The following is a 15,195-nucleotide window of genomic DNA, read 5'->3' on the forward strand; positions in this document are numbered from 1 at the left end:
GCGCCGCCCCGCTGGCGCCCGCAGGGGGCGCGCGCTCTCAGGCCGCCCGGCGGCGCGCGCCGCCTCCTCCTCCCCACCCCTGTCCGGGCCGACGGCGGCGGCGCGCGCTGCGCTCCCTGCACAGCGCGAGGGGATTGCGGGGGGGGCGAGACAAAAGGCTCGGGCGGCGGAGGGGCGCGCGCTGCGCGGGGCCGCCGCGGCCGCCGGCGCGCGAGCTCGGTCCGGGCCCGGCCGCCACGAGGCGCTGCGGCCGCCGGAGGCCAGGGGCGTGCGCGGCGCGGCTGCAGCGAGCCGGGAGGGAGGGGGGCGGCTCCGGCGGCTGCGGCTCCGGGCTGCCGGCTCCGTCCGTCCCTGTGTGTTTGGAGCGGAGGAAAGATGGCAGCGGCTGCACTTCCTCTTGCACTTTCACCCCTGGGGGGAGGAGAAGGAGGGGGGCGATACCACCCCCCCTACAAAAATCCAGCGGGGGCCCCCCGACTGCTGCTCCCCGACGAAGCGCCGCCGTCGTCGCCGCCGGCTCCCGTCCGAGCCCCGCCCGCTTCGCCGCACCCCGCAACACCGGCACCGCAAACTTTCCTCTCTTCTTTGGCCGAGAAGACCCCCACCCTATTCATAGAGACCCCCCCCCTTCAGCCACTCGGGCTCCCCCCTGCCCCCCCGCTTCCTGCCCCCCTCCCTCCCCGCATCCGCCAATGCAAGAGCAGCCAGAGCCAGCAGGCCGGCCCCCACCCCGCCCGCCCGCGGGGGCTGGGGGCTGCAGTCTCCCCCTTCCCCAGCACCGATCCTCCAATGCCGAGCCGGCAGCGAAGGCCCCCGCCCGCGGCACACAGGGGTGGCGGGGCTGTGCTCGCCCCCTCCCCCAAATATCCGGGCTGCAGCTCGCCCCCCAGGTACCCCTCCCGTCGGAGAGAGGAGGAGTGGCCGGTCGGGAGACGGGGAGGGGGGGGGGGGTCTGCAGGCCTTCTACCCCCCACCCCCCAGGCACAAATCGTCCAATGCAAACCCCTCCCGGAGCTGCAAAGGAGCACAGTGGCCCCCACCTCTCCGCCTCGCCTGAGGAGAGCCCATCCCAGAGGGGCCAGAGTCTGCAGAGCAAACCGGCCTCCCCCCAGTCTTTCATTGCATTTCTCACCCCCTCCTCCCCCCCCCCCCCCCGCACTAGGATCAACTCTCAGCCTGCCTGAAAGAGCGAGGCGCAGGCATTATGGGGGAGGGAAGGGGTACAGCGGCGATTCTTCCCGTGCAAAAATGCCCGCCTCGCGGGAGCAGTTGAGAGAAACGATGCCCGCGGGCGGGGGGATGCGGGAGGCATGGGCAATTGCACAACCCCCAGTGCCAGCCTCCATGTTGGGGAAACTTTGGCCCGCTGAACCCCGCACTGCCCGGGCTTTCCCACGGCACGCAGCGCGCCCCATGCTCCAGCGCTGCCGGATTCCCGCTCCCCGCAGTCAGCCTTCCCCAGGCCCTCGTTTCAACGCTCATAACTGCACCGCTCCAACACGCTGGCAGGGCTGCTTGGACTGTCCTAGTGCTGAATCTTCCTGGAGTGCTCAAGATATCTGTATGAAGAGGTTCTATTTCAGCAGCATCATTACTCACTTTCAGCTGAAATTTGCTTTCTGTCTCAGTGAAGGTGTTTTTCTGTACTTTTGAAGAAATACTCCTTCTCCATACCTGATACACAGGCACAGTCCCCAAAGAGGTCTTTGTTTTGTTAAAGACAACACTTTCAAAAGTGTTTGAAGGCACTTTTTTGACTCGTAACATCAAGCCTAATTAAGAATCCTTGGATGACCAATATCTCACTTCAACTGTTCTGTGGGAAGCACTGAACTCAGCACATGAGAGGGCATCACCAGCTACAGAAGCCTTCCAAGAGCTCCAACTCAGCACTTGAATTGAAGAGTGGTGGATCTGAAAAAAACATGCTGGGTACTGATGTGCAAATGAGTGCACCAAGCTTCCAGCTCCCAAAATACAAAGTTACACAATCACTTAGGGCCACGCAGTGCACTTGGCCCATACACCAGATTTCTCTCCTGCTCTGGGCAGGAATTGTTTGTCTACACTGCAGGCAGAGGAGTAGCAGCAGCAGCTCTCTATTGCTGTGTTGTGTATGCACACACCCTGACAGGAACATGTATTTTTAGCAATATGAGGTTGGTTGAGTGGTGGCAATGCTGACAAACCCTGCTCAAACACACTGGACTGTACAGATAATACAGCACTCACGTTCTGTAGGTCTGTGTGCCACAGACACAGAAATTGTACTTGCTGCAGTGAGGTAAAAGGATTCAACTTATACTATCAAGGCTGTGCACACACACACACACACACAGAGCAGTTAAAGAATCTGGATTTTGATTATCTTTCCTAGTGGCTTTGGTCAGTCCTGCACCTTTTCCCTCAGTGGTTTATTAATGTGCTTTTTTAGCCCTCAGCCTCCTGACATGGTTCCTGCTTCCCATTTCAGTTCCCTCCTTGCCTGTTCTTTGTCTCTCCTCTAGGCAGGGGGAGGGGGGTCCTGCCGCTCCCACTGCACTTTCCTCAGAACTTTCTCCAGTTGCTATGGAATGTTCTGGTTTCAGCTTCCAGCCCTCCTGTTTAAAAGGCACCATCCAACACACCCTGCCTGCTTCTTTAGGTAAAAGCTAAGTATTTACTCCAAATCATGAATGTTTCTTGGCAAGTGACCCATTCAGCCTTGTCATGAGAATGCCAGAGCAGCATGCTGGGAGCTGATGTTCTGGGTGATTGCTGGATGCTGGTCAAGATGACCAGCAGCATCTTGCACTCCCAAAGAAATCACAACCATGTTAACACAGCCATGTGCCTTAGTTTCCCAGTGCTCTGAAGTGGGAAGGACTGCATCTCTCCTTTTCAGTGCTTCCACTCTAACTGTACCGGCCTCCCCCATCTTGTGGCTTCACCAACATACTTAAAGGACACTTCTTATAACTTCTTCTTATAACTTCTCAGAGAATGAGACTATCAGAGTAGGAGTTCAGTTTCTCTTTGCCACAACATACCCAAATTTCTTCTCCTTGCAATAAGCAGTTCGTGCCATACTGAGACAAAATTTGGCTGATCAGTATAAACAGGCTTGGAAGAAGTTCCCTAAATGTGATGACTAAATGTCATTTCCCTGTACTTAACTATGTACATGCTCAGGTGTGGTTACCTTTAAACTCATTCATCATCACAACTGGACAGTTTCTGTCTTGAAAGCAAAGTCCCCCATGATGTGAAAGAGAGTTTTAAATTTGAATTTAAAAATTTACACTTTCAGTATACAGAATTTCCTCTCCTTTTCAGATGATCTTAATTTATGTTTTCTGACATCTTCTGCACTGGGATTTGCTGAACCTCCTTTGAATTCACCTCTCTTTTAAATAAAGGCATTTTCCTCGGCTATTTTATTCAGGTTCTCACTATTTCCTGTCTCACTTCTGCTCATGGGAATTCCTGAGCTGTCCCTAAATGTTTTGCAGCTGCCTGGTGTCTGCTGAAGCACTTTGATTGGTATTTCAATAGTATTAAAAATCCTCTTTTGCTCGGAACATGTGTGCACCATTTGGGACTACATTGCTCACTTCACTGCAGATCAGTCGCTACTGGCCTTACTCAGAAGGGCAGATCTTAAACACTGCAAATAGAGGAGGCAACAAAAGACTGTGTCACAGTCCTATCTGTTCAGAGGTATTTGGGTGCATGTTATTGAGACTTGAGTCATACTCATTTGTTGAACATTCTCAGCTCATGAGCCTGTGTAAGTTTGGAGGCTACTGAATTTTTTCAGATACCCTTTAAGCAGGTTAGTCACTATTTCAGATGGATTATAATATTAGCAGAGAGGTTTCTGCATAGCACTTGTGTCAGCTAATTCAGTCATATGAACCGCTTCCTTTCCATGCGTTCCACAGAAGTATGTAATACTGCATTTCATGGCATGCTTGCTGTTTCCACGAGTAGCTGTCAGTTCTTCTGAGCTTTCACTGGAATTTTAATTAACTGCAACTGATCCAACAAGCAATTAATTCAGCATTCATTACTTGTTAGGTTGATTATTACTTAAATTTAGTTTTGAAAGGCTTGCTCATTTTTTTTTATTGAGATTCGTCCCATGAGAATTCTAACCCTAACAACAAGGACTCCCAGACCTGAAGATAGCAGTTTCCTCTGTAATCTAGGTGTGAGTTGGTGATTTAGCAGCTTTCTCTGCCAGAAGCAGGCAAACAGCACTCTTGGTTAAAACTACCTAGCAGTCTCCCAAAAACGGCATATCATGCTATAAAAAGTATGCATAGAGTGATTTTAGAAAGGGAAAACTGCACTGTTAGCTTTTCTTCTTTTCAGTCATTCTCTTCACTGCACTGCTGTATAGTCATTCTGTTCCATGGCAGTCCACCACAAACTCTGGGGAGCTGATGCTAAACTACAGAACTTTTTGTTGTTAAACTAATTTAACAGAGTCGGAAGCCAACCTTTGATCTTAATCTCCCTTTTGTTCCCTTCATTTCTTCACTTTGCCCAGTTTAACTTAATTCTAGACTGCCTGGAACCAAAGCAACCTGAGCCATTCAAAACAAGATTGCCACATTAGGGATCTGGTCAAAATGGGAATACAGCCTAGGATTCCATCTAATCGAAATTAATTAATTAGGCATCCATGCCTAGCTAAGCAAACCTGACAGACAACTTTCTTATGTAAAACATACATTTACAATACAATCCTAAATATGCAATGCAAGTAGCAAAGGGTTGTTGTTTACAGATTAATAGCTAAACTATTGTGCTGGCCTGAGGACAACTTCAGATATGCCAAGGAAACTGGCATTAAAACGTTAATCCAGGAAGACAGCTAAGAATGGATTCATCTGTATTTCTTACAACACTCAAAAGAGACAACTTTGTATTGCCTCAAGAGTCAATTAAGATGTAAATTGTGACGACTTCCTGAGTCAGTTCACCTCAGGCAATGAGTATCATGGTCCCAATGAAGTTTCAGTACTACATACAGATCTCAAAAATCTTACCTTTTGATAGAGTTCTCAAAATCTCCTTCCTCCAAGTGTGTACGAAGCTGGCCATTATAACCACCTTAAAAAGGTTTGTCTCCTCTTCAGCATGAGCCATTCTTCCCTGAAGTACAATAATAGGGTTAATTAGCAGCCAGTTCTCAAATCAAAGTACAATTCATCGGGGCCTGGGGGGGGGGTGGGAGGAGTGCATGGGGAAGTAAATTTGTGAAAATTGCAACAGAAAAAAACCCAAACCCACCACCAAACCAAAATCCAAACCCAGAAAAATCACCTTTAAATTAACAGATTCTCTATATGCTTTAACTTGCAGTTACACTCTTTCCCACGAGGGAACTCTGGCAAGCTCGTTACAGTCCCATACTCATAATTCTTAAAATTTAAGTACTCAGATTAAGGTTATCATTTGATGCAGATTCTTTTTCACTGGAGTGATGAGGGTACGAAATTTCAAGAGCCTTGTTTCACCTGCGTTCACTGCTGAATTTTCTCTCTGTCACTTCCCTCCCACTTTTTGAAATCTTGCAGAAATCCCCAGTACTAAGCTAGAAGCCTGGGCCCCATCAAGTCCACAAACATGCAGGTAGCATTAGCACAGCTGGGGGTCAGAAGGTAAATTGCCAAAACCACAAGCACTGTACCACTTGAGCTAAAACCACCTTCTGAGTGTATTGTGAACAGACTTGATGTCCACAAATACTGGAGTTTTTTATTAGAATAAAAAGGAGGGAAAGAATCAAAGAATTAAAAAATACCTAACTAAGCCAGAATGCACTGCTTGTTCTTAAGAAGGGTCTTTGTGCAGTTGAATGCAGAAATTATGCTTATTTCATAGTCACAGTTTTTACCACTTGTCTTACAATTGTAAGTTTTACATGGTTATCCAAAAGACTTGCAAGCCTCTTCTCAGCTTTGTTTACATCTCACATAAGCGTAACTCTTACTGAAACTATATTAATAGCTGTTTCAGAAAGAATTTCAGAATTTGGCACATAATGAAGCAGCTTATTTAAAACAGGTAGTTTGACAGAGAACACTAAACGCATTATCTATTCAGCTCTCTATTGATCTACAGTTATCATATACAGCAGTGCTATGGAAACACGAAAGTTTCAATCATTCCGCAGTAACTGCACATTCCTCTTGTGCAAAAATAAAACTGAGGCACAAGAAAAGGAAATTACTTGCCCAAACGTAATGAGTCAGCAAGACTGAAGTGTGTCGAATATGAATTTCAGAAACCAATTTTTGCTACAGCTCTCCATCATTCGGGTGTTGCTAATGAGGTATGTATCATTTCAGTCACATTCCTGCCATTCTAGCTTGATGAAACAGACACTCCTGTTTGTTCCCAACCACTGATTCCATACCATGTCATGTTTCTTAATTGTTTGATGAGACAGTCTTTACTTCAGGTGCAGCCTGCCTGCACTTTCTGAACACCCTATGGTATATTGCTTTCCTTTCCTGATTAGAAATGTTATTGGAAAAGTGCTATTGTTATCTGCTTTCAGTTTACCGCTTATTAATTCATAGCACTACTTCATCACTTGGGTCTTTTATTCCTCATCTATTTTGTACTGACACAGTAGGCAATTGCCACCTGACAGACTGACTCTGCAGCTTTTGAATGCATGCTCTTACAGCTGATGCAGATTTCCCAAGCAGAGTTCTCTCCATTTAACCCCCATATATAAACATTGTAATTAAAACCCAGCAATTCACTACTTCTCCAATCAGCACCCACTATAAAGCTCAATTAACCTTTCTAATAGATCTCCATCTCTTGCATCTCCTTTCATCTTTTCTCGGGTTCCACTGGGGGCTTTTTCCTCTTCTGACATTGTGTCCAGTTTTCTATTAATATTTTCCCTGATTTTTCTTTTCTCTGACTAACCTTTAACAGTTTTCTGTCATTTGCATTCCATTTTCTAGGCTTGACTGCTGTCCTCAGAGGACATCATATCAATTCCTAATTTCCCAGGTGCCACACCTAACTTCCCATGGTTATAACCACCCTGTTTTCCAAGCACTACATCACATAGAACATCTTTGTGTTTAAAAATTTACAAGTCATCCCGGTTAATAAAAATAATTGCACTCTATTCTCTACTGGACAAGCCTTTCTGAAGCTTACAAGTGCTGTTATAAACTAATCTGAACTACTTTCAATATTGTAACCAATTAGAAAGTGTTAACCTGGCTAGGAAAAAAAATCAGACAAATTAATCTCTTACTACCTTCAGGTAATTAAGGACAATACACTGAAAAAAAGTTTTTAGGTGCCTAAATTCCTTATAAGATCTTTGCTTGAGGAACTTTCTGGGAAAAAAGGATTTAAGGGCACATACTGAGCAGTTGTGCGTTAAGAACATTATGAATACCTAAACCAGGAAAACAAAACCATCCAGTAGGTAAATTTTCAAACCACATCATCTACTGACATCTTCATTCATTTAGTTAACTCTTGGAAAAATGGGTTTTAATTAGACTCAATATGTGGGATTTGGAGTGAATTTGTAAGAAAAACTATTACTGCCACCAGCAACAAGTTCAGAAGTTAGCTGTCATCTACTGCAAAAACAGAGGTGGTCTTAAACCCTGAACGAGAATTTAGGATTTGCCCTGTTGCTAAAAGGGACCACAAATATGGTCTGATTGTATGGCTGAATTTAGCTGAGTCATAAACAACTCCAATTCCATCCAAACTAAGATGGAAACGATTTTTATCACAACTAAATCTGCTCTCCTATTTTGAAAATGGATATTGTTCACAAGGAATAATTAGAAAACCATGGACAAATATATGGTGGTGGGTGCCTTTATATTTACCCTAGCTTGGCTGTGCCAACATTGCCAGGAATAGTAACTCCATTTTATTTGAGATTCTATTTCAGTAAGTTCTGTATAAATTTGTATTAATGACAATTATGAACAGTTTATAGCATAAAAGGCTGTTTTTTCTTTATTAACATGAGACAAGCATGGGATGTGCAGAGACAGAAAACAGTTTATTGTCCTTTGCAATAATTCTCTCCTTTTCTTTTTACTGTGTTAAAGAAGACTTAACAACCCATAACAATTCTGTTGTCAAATTGTTATAAGGCTAGTGCGATTTATGTCAGTCACACAATACTCGGAATCCTGTCTGAAGATGTGGCAGGTGATTCTGCAAGCATCGTTATAAACATTTCTACAATATGCATACAAGAGAGTATGTTTTTGTTTAAAAAACATTTGAAGTTTTACATTTAGATGCACCATATAAGCCAGACTTTGTAATAAATTGGGACAGAAAAGCGTTCATGAAAGGCTTACTAAACGTGGAGAAAAAGGTTTCTATAAAGGATGCTAATTCAGACAAAATATGTCAGGGAAACAAACACCAAGGCTCTAACACCCTGAAAATATTAGAATGTATTTCTTTCTGTTGTAAAAATACTTTTTCTTCCAGATCTGTTTGGTTCTTGTGATATTGTCAAAAGCTGGTTGAAAAAAAATCCATCTATTTAATTAGCCAGCATTCCACGGAGAGTTAGAGCTGTCCCTGGGGCAAAGTGGTATGGCCTGGGCTCAGCTGAAAGGAGCAGTGAGAAAACTTCAGTATGGAAGTCCATGTTTTATAATGCAGCAGCAGCAGCTCTGCCCGATTCAGCAGGGCCGTGGCATACTTATGCACATCTACACACCTGGCGATGAGCAGTACTGCAAGTGGAACACAAGGAAAAGAAGGGCAGAGGCAGATCTCAGCGTACGTGCCATCACCAAGTCCACTTTAACCAGAGGGAAAGGCAGGTGCCTCGTCACCCTCACAGGCAGCGAGTGCTTGGCTACACGCAGACCTCTCACACACCTGCGAGCCACCGGCCTCACCACTCAGCCCTTCTCCTCCATGGCCACACGCGCTCACACGGTGCCTCTCACCGATGAGCACGCAGAGTTTTGGCCTCACACCGGCTGCTGCCAGCACTGCGCCGCTACTGCCTCTCTCAGAGAGCCCCTCAGCTTCACAACGGCCATTTTTCTCCCCTCAGCCCCTCACCTCTGGTCAGTTCTGTCACTCCTGCCGATTCCTAGACCCCCACAGCTGCTGTGTCTCACACATACAGGTATGACACACATACGGGTGTCGCACACGCACACAGAAGTGTCACACACACACAGGTATCTCTCACGTACACAGGTGTCACGCACTCTTTCCCGCCGCCTCACACTGCTACCAGCTGACCACTGCCGTCAGGAGGCGCTGCAGTGCCTCCAGCCGGGCCGCACGGACTGAGGGGCGCGCGCCGCGAGTTCTTTCCCGCCCACCGGTGAGGCGCGCAACCGCCGCTTCTCGCGAGCGCTGGGGCCGCGCTCCCGCGAGAGGCCGCAGTGCGCCTGCGTACTGCCGGGCCGGAGCTGGGAAGAGGTGGCTGCAGCTGGGGGCCAGGACATACCGCCAAGATGAGCGGCACGCTGGCCAAGATCGCCGAGATCGAGGCTGAGGTAACGCGCCGGCCCTCTCCCGTGTCGGGGACGGGCCAGGCATCGGGTAGCCGCGGGGCTCTAGGGAGAGGCGGCCGCGGTGCCGCCTCGTGAGGGGATGACAGGGCCCTGCCAGGTCGTGAGGCCCAGCGCGGGAGCCCAGGAGTCGTGCGGCCCGGCAGAACCTCTGGCGGTGGTGAGTCCTCGGTTCCGTGCTCTTGCAGATGGCGCGGACGCAGAAGAACAAGGCCACGGCTCACCACTTGGGGCTGCTGAAGGCCCGGTTGGCCAAGCTGCGCCGGGAGCTCATCACCCCCAAGGGAGGCGGCGGCGGCGGCCCCGGGGAAGGTGCGTTCTGCTGCGGGAAGGCTTCGGCCGCCTCTGTAGAAGTGGCCACTCCACGCTTCCTAAGTGCGGGCTGTGTGACAGAAATCGATCTTACCAGAGTGGCTTGTCCGCTTAAATCGTGTCAGGCTGTCTGCTGAATAAATCGCAGCAACCTTTTTCTCTCCCTTTTGTCCACAGCGGTGCAGGACCTTACTGTGGTTTGTGTCCCCTTGTGGGGCGTAGCCCATGTTGAAGTGTAAATGAAAGGGCTTCCATATTCTGAGTAACAATATTTTGCGTTTGCAGAAATTGCAGGTATTTTACATAAAAAAACATCTTGCAGCAGCCACCTGTTCTTATACATAAATATATGAATTCTCTAAGCTGCAGTGTCTAAAGCTGCAGTGTCAAGTCCGGTATAGGCCATTGAGAAGCCTTGCAGCCTACACTTCACTGACAGGTACACGCTTTGTAGTGGTGCCAGGCAATATAGGTTGTGAACTCTGTATTTTATACTGACACCCTCCTTGCAGGGAAGTATACCTGGCTTTCACTCAGGCAGTATTAAAGGTAAGAGCAGGATGGCTGTCCAGAGCTTTAGAAGACAGAAAATACCAAATTTTAAACAAATATTTTTGCTCCTTATTTGCAGGTTTTGATGTTGCAAAGACAGGTGATGCCCGAATTGGGTTTGTGGGTTTTCCATCAGTGGGGAAATCGACTCTTCTAAGTAATCTCGCTGGTGTGTACTCTGAAGTGGCAGCATATGAATTCACCACTCTAACTACTGTGCCTGGAGTCATTAGATACAAAGGAGCAAAGATACAGGTGAGATCTGTGTCTGTGAGGACAAGGTGGTATATATAGATGCAGTGGTCTTTGGCTGAATGGTTAGAAGTGACATGTAGAAGTGTTTGAGAAGACACTGGAAATGTTTCCATGAGGTACTGGTGTACCCTGCTTTTCATTTCTTCCTGAGCAGAAGTTGTTGTGGTAGTTGTCATGTTCTCTCTGAGGTGAGGTATTCTAGTTGTGCTCGTGGGATAACAATATCTAAGAGTCAGGGAGGAAACAATTGTGCCATGCTTCATTCGGATTTGCAGTAGAGTCAGCTGATGCGGGGGAAGGGTAAAATTGGGATTTATTTTCTCTATGAAGAAAAACATTTTTCTCATGAGTTGTTTTACTTCCTCTGAACAAATAGCTGCTTGATCTCCCAGGAATTATTGAAGGTGCAAAGGATGGTAAAGGCAGAGGACGGCAAGTCATTGCAGGTGAGTACATTGGAGCTAGAGGCAGCACCCGGTCACTGGTTCAGTTACTACAATTTGAAAGAATGCAGGGGTGAATCCCCATAATCTGATGTCTTTAAAAAGCTAGAATTGAGCTGCCTGCTGTGAAGCAGTATCCATTCTCCTTTTGGTCTGTTTTCTGTGCTGGCCTTATACATTTGCTGAGATTTTGCTCTGCCTCAAGACTGCAGTGAGACTATATTACCACTTTGGATGGCAGATCTGATCCCATATTAAACATGGTTGCTGTCTTCCTCTCTTTACCTAGCTTACTGTCATCAGTTTGGAGTTTGAAAGCAGACAGGAAGGACGATTTTTTCCACCCTCTGTCATTGTTGAAAGATGGGAGGATCTGTCTGTCAGTAATGCTTGGCCAGCACTGCCAACTTCAGTCTTATACTGGAATTTCAAAACAAGCAATGTGCTGGCCTTCAGGGGTTTGATAGTGTCATTATCAGTGCACTGTGGCATACTTTGTGTTGTTTTGTCTGTGTGAGCCTCTTGTTTTAAGAGATGACTTTATTTTTGTGGATCTTAGTTGCTCGAACTTGTAATCTCATTCTGATTGTTCTGGATGTGCTGAAACCCCTTGGTCACAAGAAAATCATTGAGAATGAACTGGAAGGATTTGGAATTCGTCTGAATAGTAAGCCCCCGAACATTGGCTTTAAAAAAAAGGACAAGGGAGGCATTAACCTGACAGCTACAGTAAGTTGGAAATTTTCTTTAACTAAAAAAAAAAAATCTAGAAAAAGAGGCCTTTCCAGTTAATGCTATGCCTGGGACCATTCCTATGCTATGACTTCTTTAGAAGCTGAACTCTTGTGCTGTGCCACAGTCTTGGGGACCATCCAGTCGTTACCTGTCCTAGGAGCCTGGCCACATTCTCACCCTCAAGTCACACGCATTGCTGCTTTCCAACAACTACAAGTTCAGAGGTCCAAAGGAGAGTGTGCAAAAACTGCCTCTGGCTTGGGGGCTACAGCATTCTGCTGGAGAAGACTGCTCAAAGCTTCAGGCTTTCCAAGCTCGACTACTCACTTCCCATTTGCACCTGAACCTTTGGAAGCATAGAAATAAGGAGCAAAATAGATACCAAAAGCCCGAACTCTGCCCTGGGGTCAGAATACTTAACATGGTGTTGTCTGGGCACTGAACCCATTGTGTGGGTTTGTACTGCAGCTGGTCCCAGAAGGACAGGAAGCACTACTGACAGGCATGATTGCAGCTGTCAGTGGGGCTTGACTATAACTAAAACTGCTAGGATTTAAATCTCTTCCCACTCCCGAGGCTAACTGGTAAAATCCAGTCAAATCCAGTAACCTACAACACAGCTGTTGTTCGTAGTACTGTGCATGCAGATTGCTAGGTGACGGCATTAGTAATTGTGATACTTGCTTTGACTGTAACCTCTGCCAGTCCTTAACCTATGCCCACTTTCAGTGCCCTCAGAGTGAGCTGGATACTGAAACAGTGAAGAGCATCCTGGCAGAGTATAAGATCCACAACGCTGACGTCACGCTGCGCAGTGATGCCACTGCTGATGACCTGATTGATGTTGTTGAAGGAAACAGGTACTGCTGGACCCTGCCTTTGGCACACCTGCACTTGCTGTTAGAAAGAAATGTCTTTCAGGTTTGCTTCCCACAGGAGTTAAGCTAGCAACGTGCTATCCATGTAGGGATATCCCTTTAGAAGAATGAAGATTCCCCTTGCCAGCAAAGGGAGCAGTGTGGTGCTGCCAGGATGCTGTAACAGCGTTTCCTTCTATTCCCAGGGTTTACATCCCATGCATTTATGTCCTGAATAAAATTGACCAAATTTCTATTGAGGAACTAGACATTATCTACAAAGTACCCCACTGTGTACCCATATCTGCTCATCATCGCTGGAACTTTGACGACCTGCTGGAGAAGATCTGGGACTACTTGAAACTAGTACGAATGTGAGTCCCAGTTTCTGCCTTCTCTGGAGCTGAGTGTAAGGCTGAGACCAAAGGATGCCTGCAGAGTGGCTGAATGCCGATTAGTTTGTAGTGTTTTTCTCCTAGCTAAGAATGGCTAGTGGAAGCTGGCTTTTGTCACTGAAGTACATCAGAAATGCTTCTCTTGTCTGCTGAGTGGTGAACAGAGTTTAACAATCACAAGTGCTCTTTGGAGTTTGTAGGAAAATTCAGTTAGGACCTTGTGAAGCTGAGTCCTAAGTACATCCTAAAAATTCCCCAAAACATGGAATTCTAGTCAACCAGTGCAAAATTGTGAACTTCAGAGGTAGTCCTCTTTTCAGTCTGTCCTGAATTCAGCTCTTAACAGAACTGAATGTAGTTGTTCAGCATTTCAGGTGTTTTTACTGTAATGCATTCCAGGTTGCCCTCAGACTTTTATTGCATTTCCTTGGATTAATTTGTGAATGAACCTGTGAACACTGAGTAACTTGCAGCCTTTTAAACTTGTGACAATACCAAATCTGTTGTGAGAAGGGATTTGGTATGTCAAGGTATCTGGGCTGCAGGCTTTGTCAGATTTTTCCTAATGTATGTTGTGCTTTTCACCTAAAAATCCTCAGGAGTTGGACCCATAGTGCTGTAGGTGTTCTTTCCATCAACTGTTCCCATCTCCTGTTTTTTGAGCAGCAAATAGAAAGCTCCCTAGTGATAAGCTTCTGCAGTTAGAAGGGAAACCTGCTGCACCCACTGGCTACCCAGATATATTTTCAGCTTAAGAATGTCAACCAATTTGCTGAGTATCTGCTGTCAGCACTGAAAGAGGAGAACCTGGCACAAGTGCCCAGCACGACAGTGCAAATGACCTGTGAAATTTCGTGATGGGTTGACAGAGAAGGGTTTGGTATTGACTGACTGTTCCCTCTGTCACACAGCTACACCAAACCTAAAGGACAGCTCCCAGACTACACCTCCCCTGTGGTACTGCCTTACTGCAAGACCACAGTGGAGGACTTTTGCATGAAGATCCATAAAAATCTCATTAAAGACTTTAAATAGTAAGTATTATTGTAACAATAATTTACAGGGATTAGAAAATAATCTGCCTCCTGCTGTATGCTTTAATTCCCTTGTAAACTGGAAGGGAAAACAGAATTATTTATGGAATAATCTGCCTGTGACAATTAATACTTAAATTACTACATTTGATGGTTCTGTGCTCTTTCCTGGATGAAAGAGGGGGAAATGTTTTCCTTTATATTTGAAAGTGGCACTAGATGCAGCACCACGGGCCATTTTCCTGTATGCACAAGTACTTTAGATGACTTCATGCTTTGTTTTGCTCTGCTTGTGCCCTGGTTCACACAGGCCATTCACCCAGGTACTTGCAGAGTAAAAATAGCCCTGAGACATTTCTCTGTGTGGGAGCTTGGTGACAGAAATAGCTGTTGTTCTGCTGGGTGCATGTTATACTTGAGTGTTGTGCCTTTTAAAACTGGATTTTTCCTCTTTCAGTGCATTGGTCTGGGGTTCATCAGTTAAACACAACCCTCAGAAAGTTGGGAAGGACCACACTCTTGAGGATGAGGATGTCATTCAGATTGTGAAGAAATAAAGTTGTTCTTACAGCCTTTGCCAGAGTGGCTGAAATTTGTCATTGGTTGTAGGTGGCAAAGAACGGACCATTTCCATCCAGCTGCAGCACTGTTTTTTATGGTAGTTCCTTACTGCCTGGTAAGACTGGTGTAGTGCTGTGCCCCTTTCTGGCAGAACATGCAGCTGAGCAGCTCATGGTGAGTGAGGTGGACAAGGGCAGCATCTTCCAGGGGAGCTTTGGGGCCTGGGCTGATTCTCTGCTTTCTGTGTGTATAGCTTTCCACACTGGGGGGAAGTTCACACACCAGCTATTGTTCTGTTCTAAATTAGAGCAAAACATGAAAAGCAGAGGCTGAAGAACACTGTATCTTACAAAACAGTGCTAGAGGACAGAGAGTCCTAGCTGCCTTCATCTGAAATGTGATTGAATACTTCAAGGCTATTAATAATCCTGCAGTTGTGGCAACTGTAGGTTCTGCTCATGGGCACTCACTCCTGCAGTTCCATGCTAGTGGAAGTAAGGGAGATGCTT

The 15,195-nt window shown here is 46.4% G+C and overlaps 1 protein-coding gene across 1 annotated transcript; it reads left to right on the plus strand.

The window, feature by feature from the left end:
• Window positions 1-9,449: 9,449 nt before the first annotated feature.
• DRG1 (developmentally regulated GTP binding protein 1) lies at window positions 9,450-14,682 on the plus strand. The gene is made up of 9 exons (XM_054392619.1): window positions 9,450-9,527; window positions 9,731-9,854; window positions 10,486-10,661; window positions 11,038-11,107; window positions 11,664-11,833; window positions 12,569-12,699; window positions 12,903-13,070; window positions 14,003-14,125; window positions 14,583-14,682. The coding sequence occupies exons 1-9, from the start codon at window positions 9,486-9,488 to the stop codon at window positions 14,680-14,682; spliced, it is 1,104 nt and encodes a 367-aa protein (XP_054248594.1). The 5' UTR covers window positions 9,450-9,485.
• The last annotated feature ends 513 nt before the right edge of the window (window positions 14,683-15,195 follow it).

This window comes from Indicator indicator, chromosome 26, assembly GCF_027791375.1.
Source record: "Indicator indicator isolate 239-I01 chromosome 26, UM_Iind_1.1, whole genome shotgun sequence".
Lineage (NCBI taxonomy): Eukaryota > Metazoa > Chordata > Aves > Piciformes > Indicatoridae > Indicator > Indicator indicator.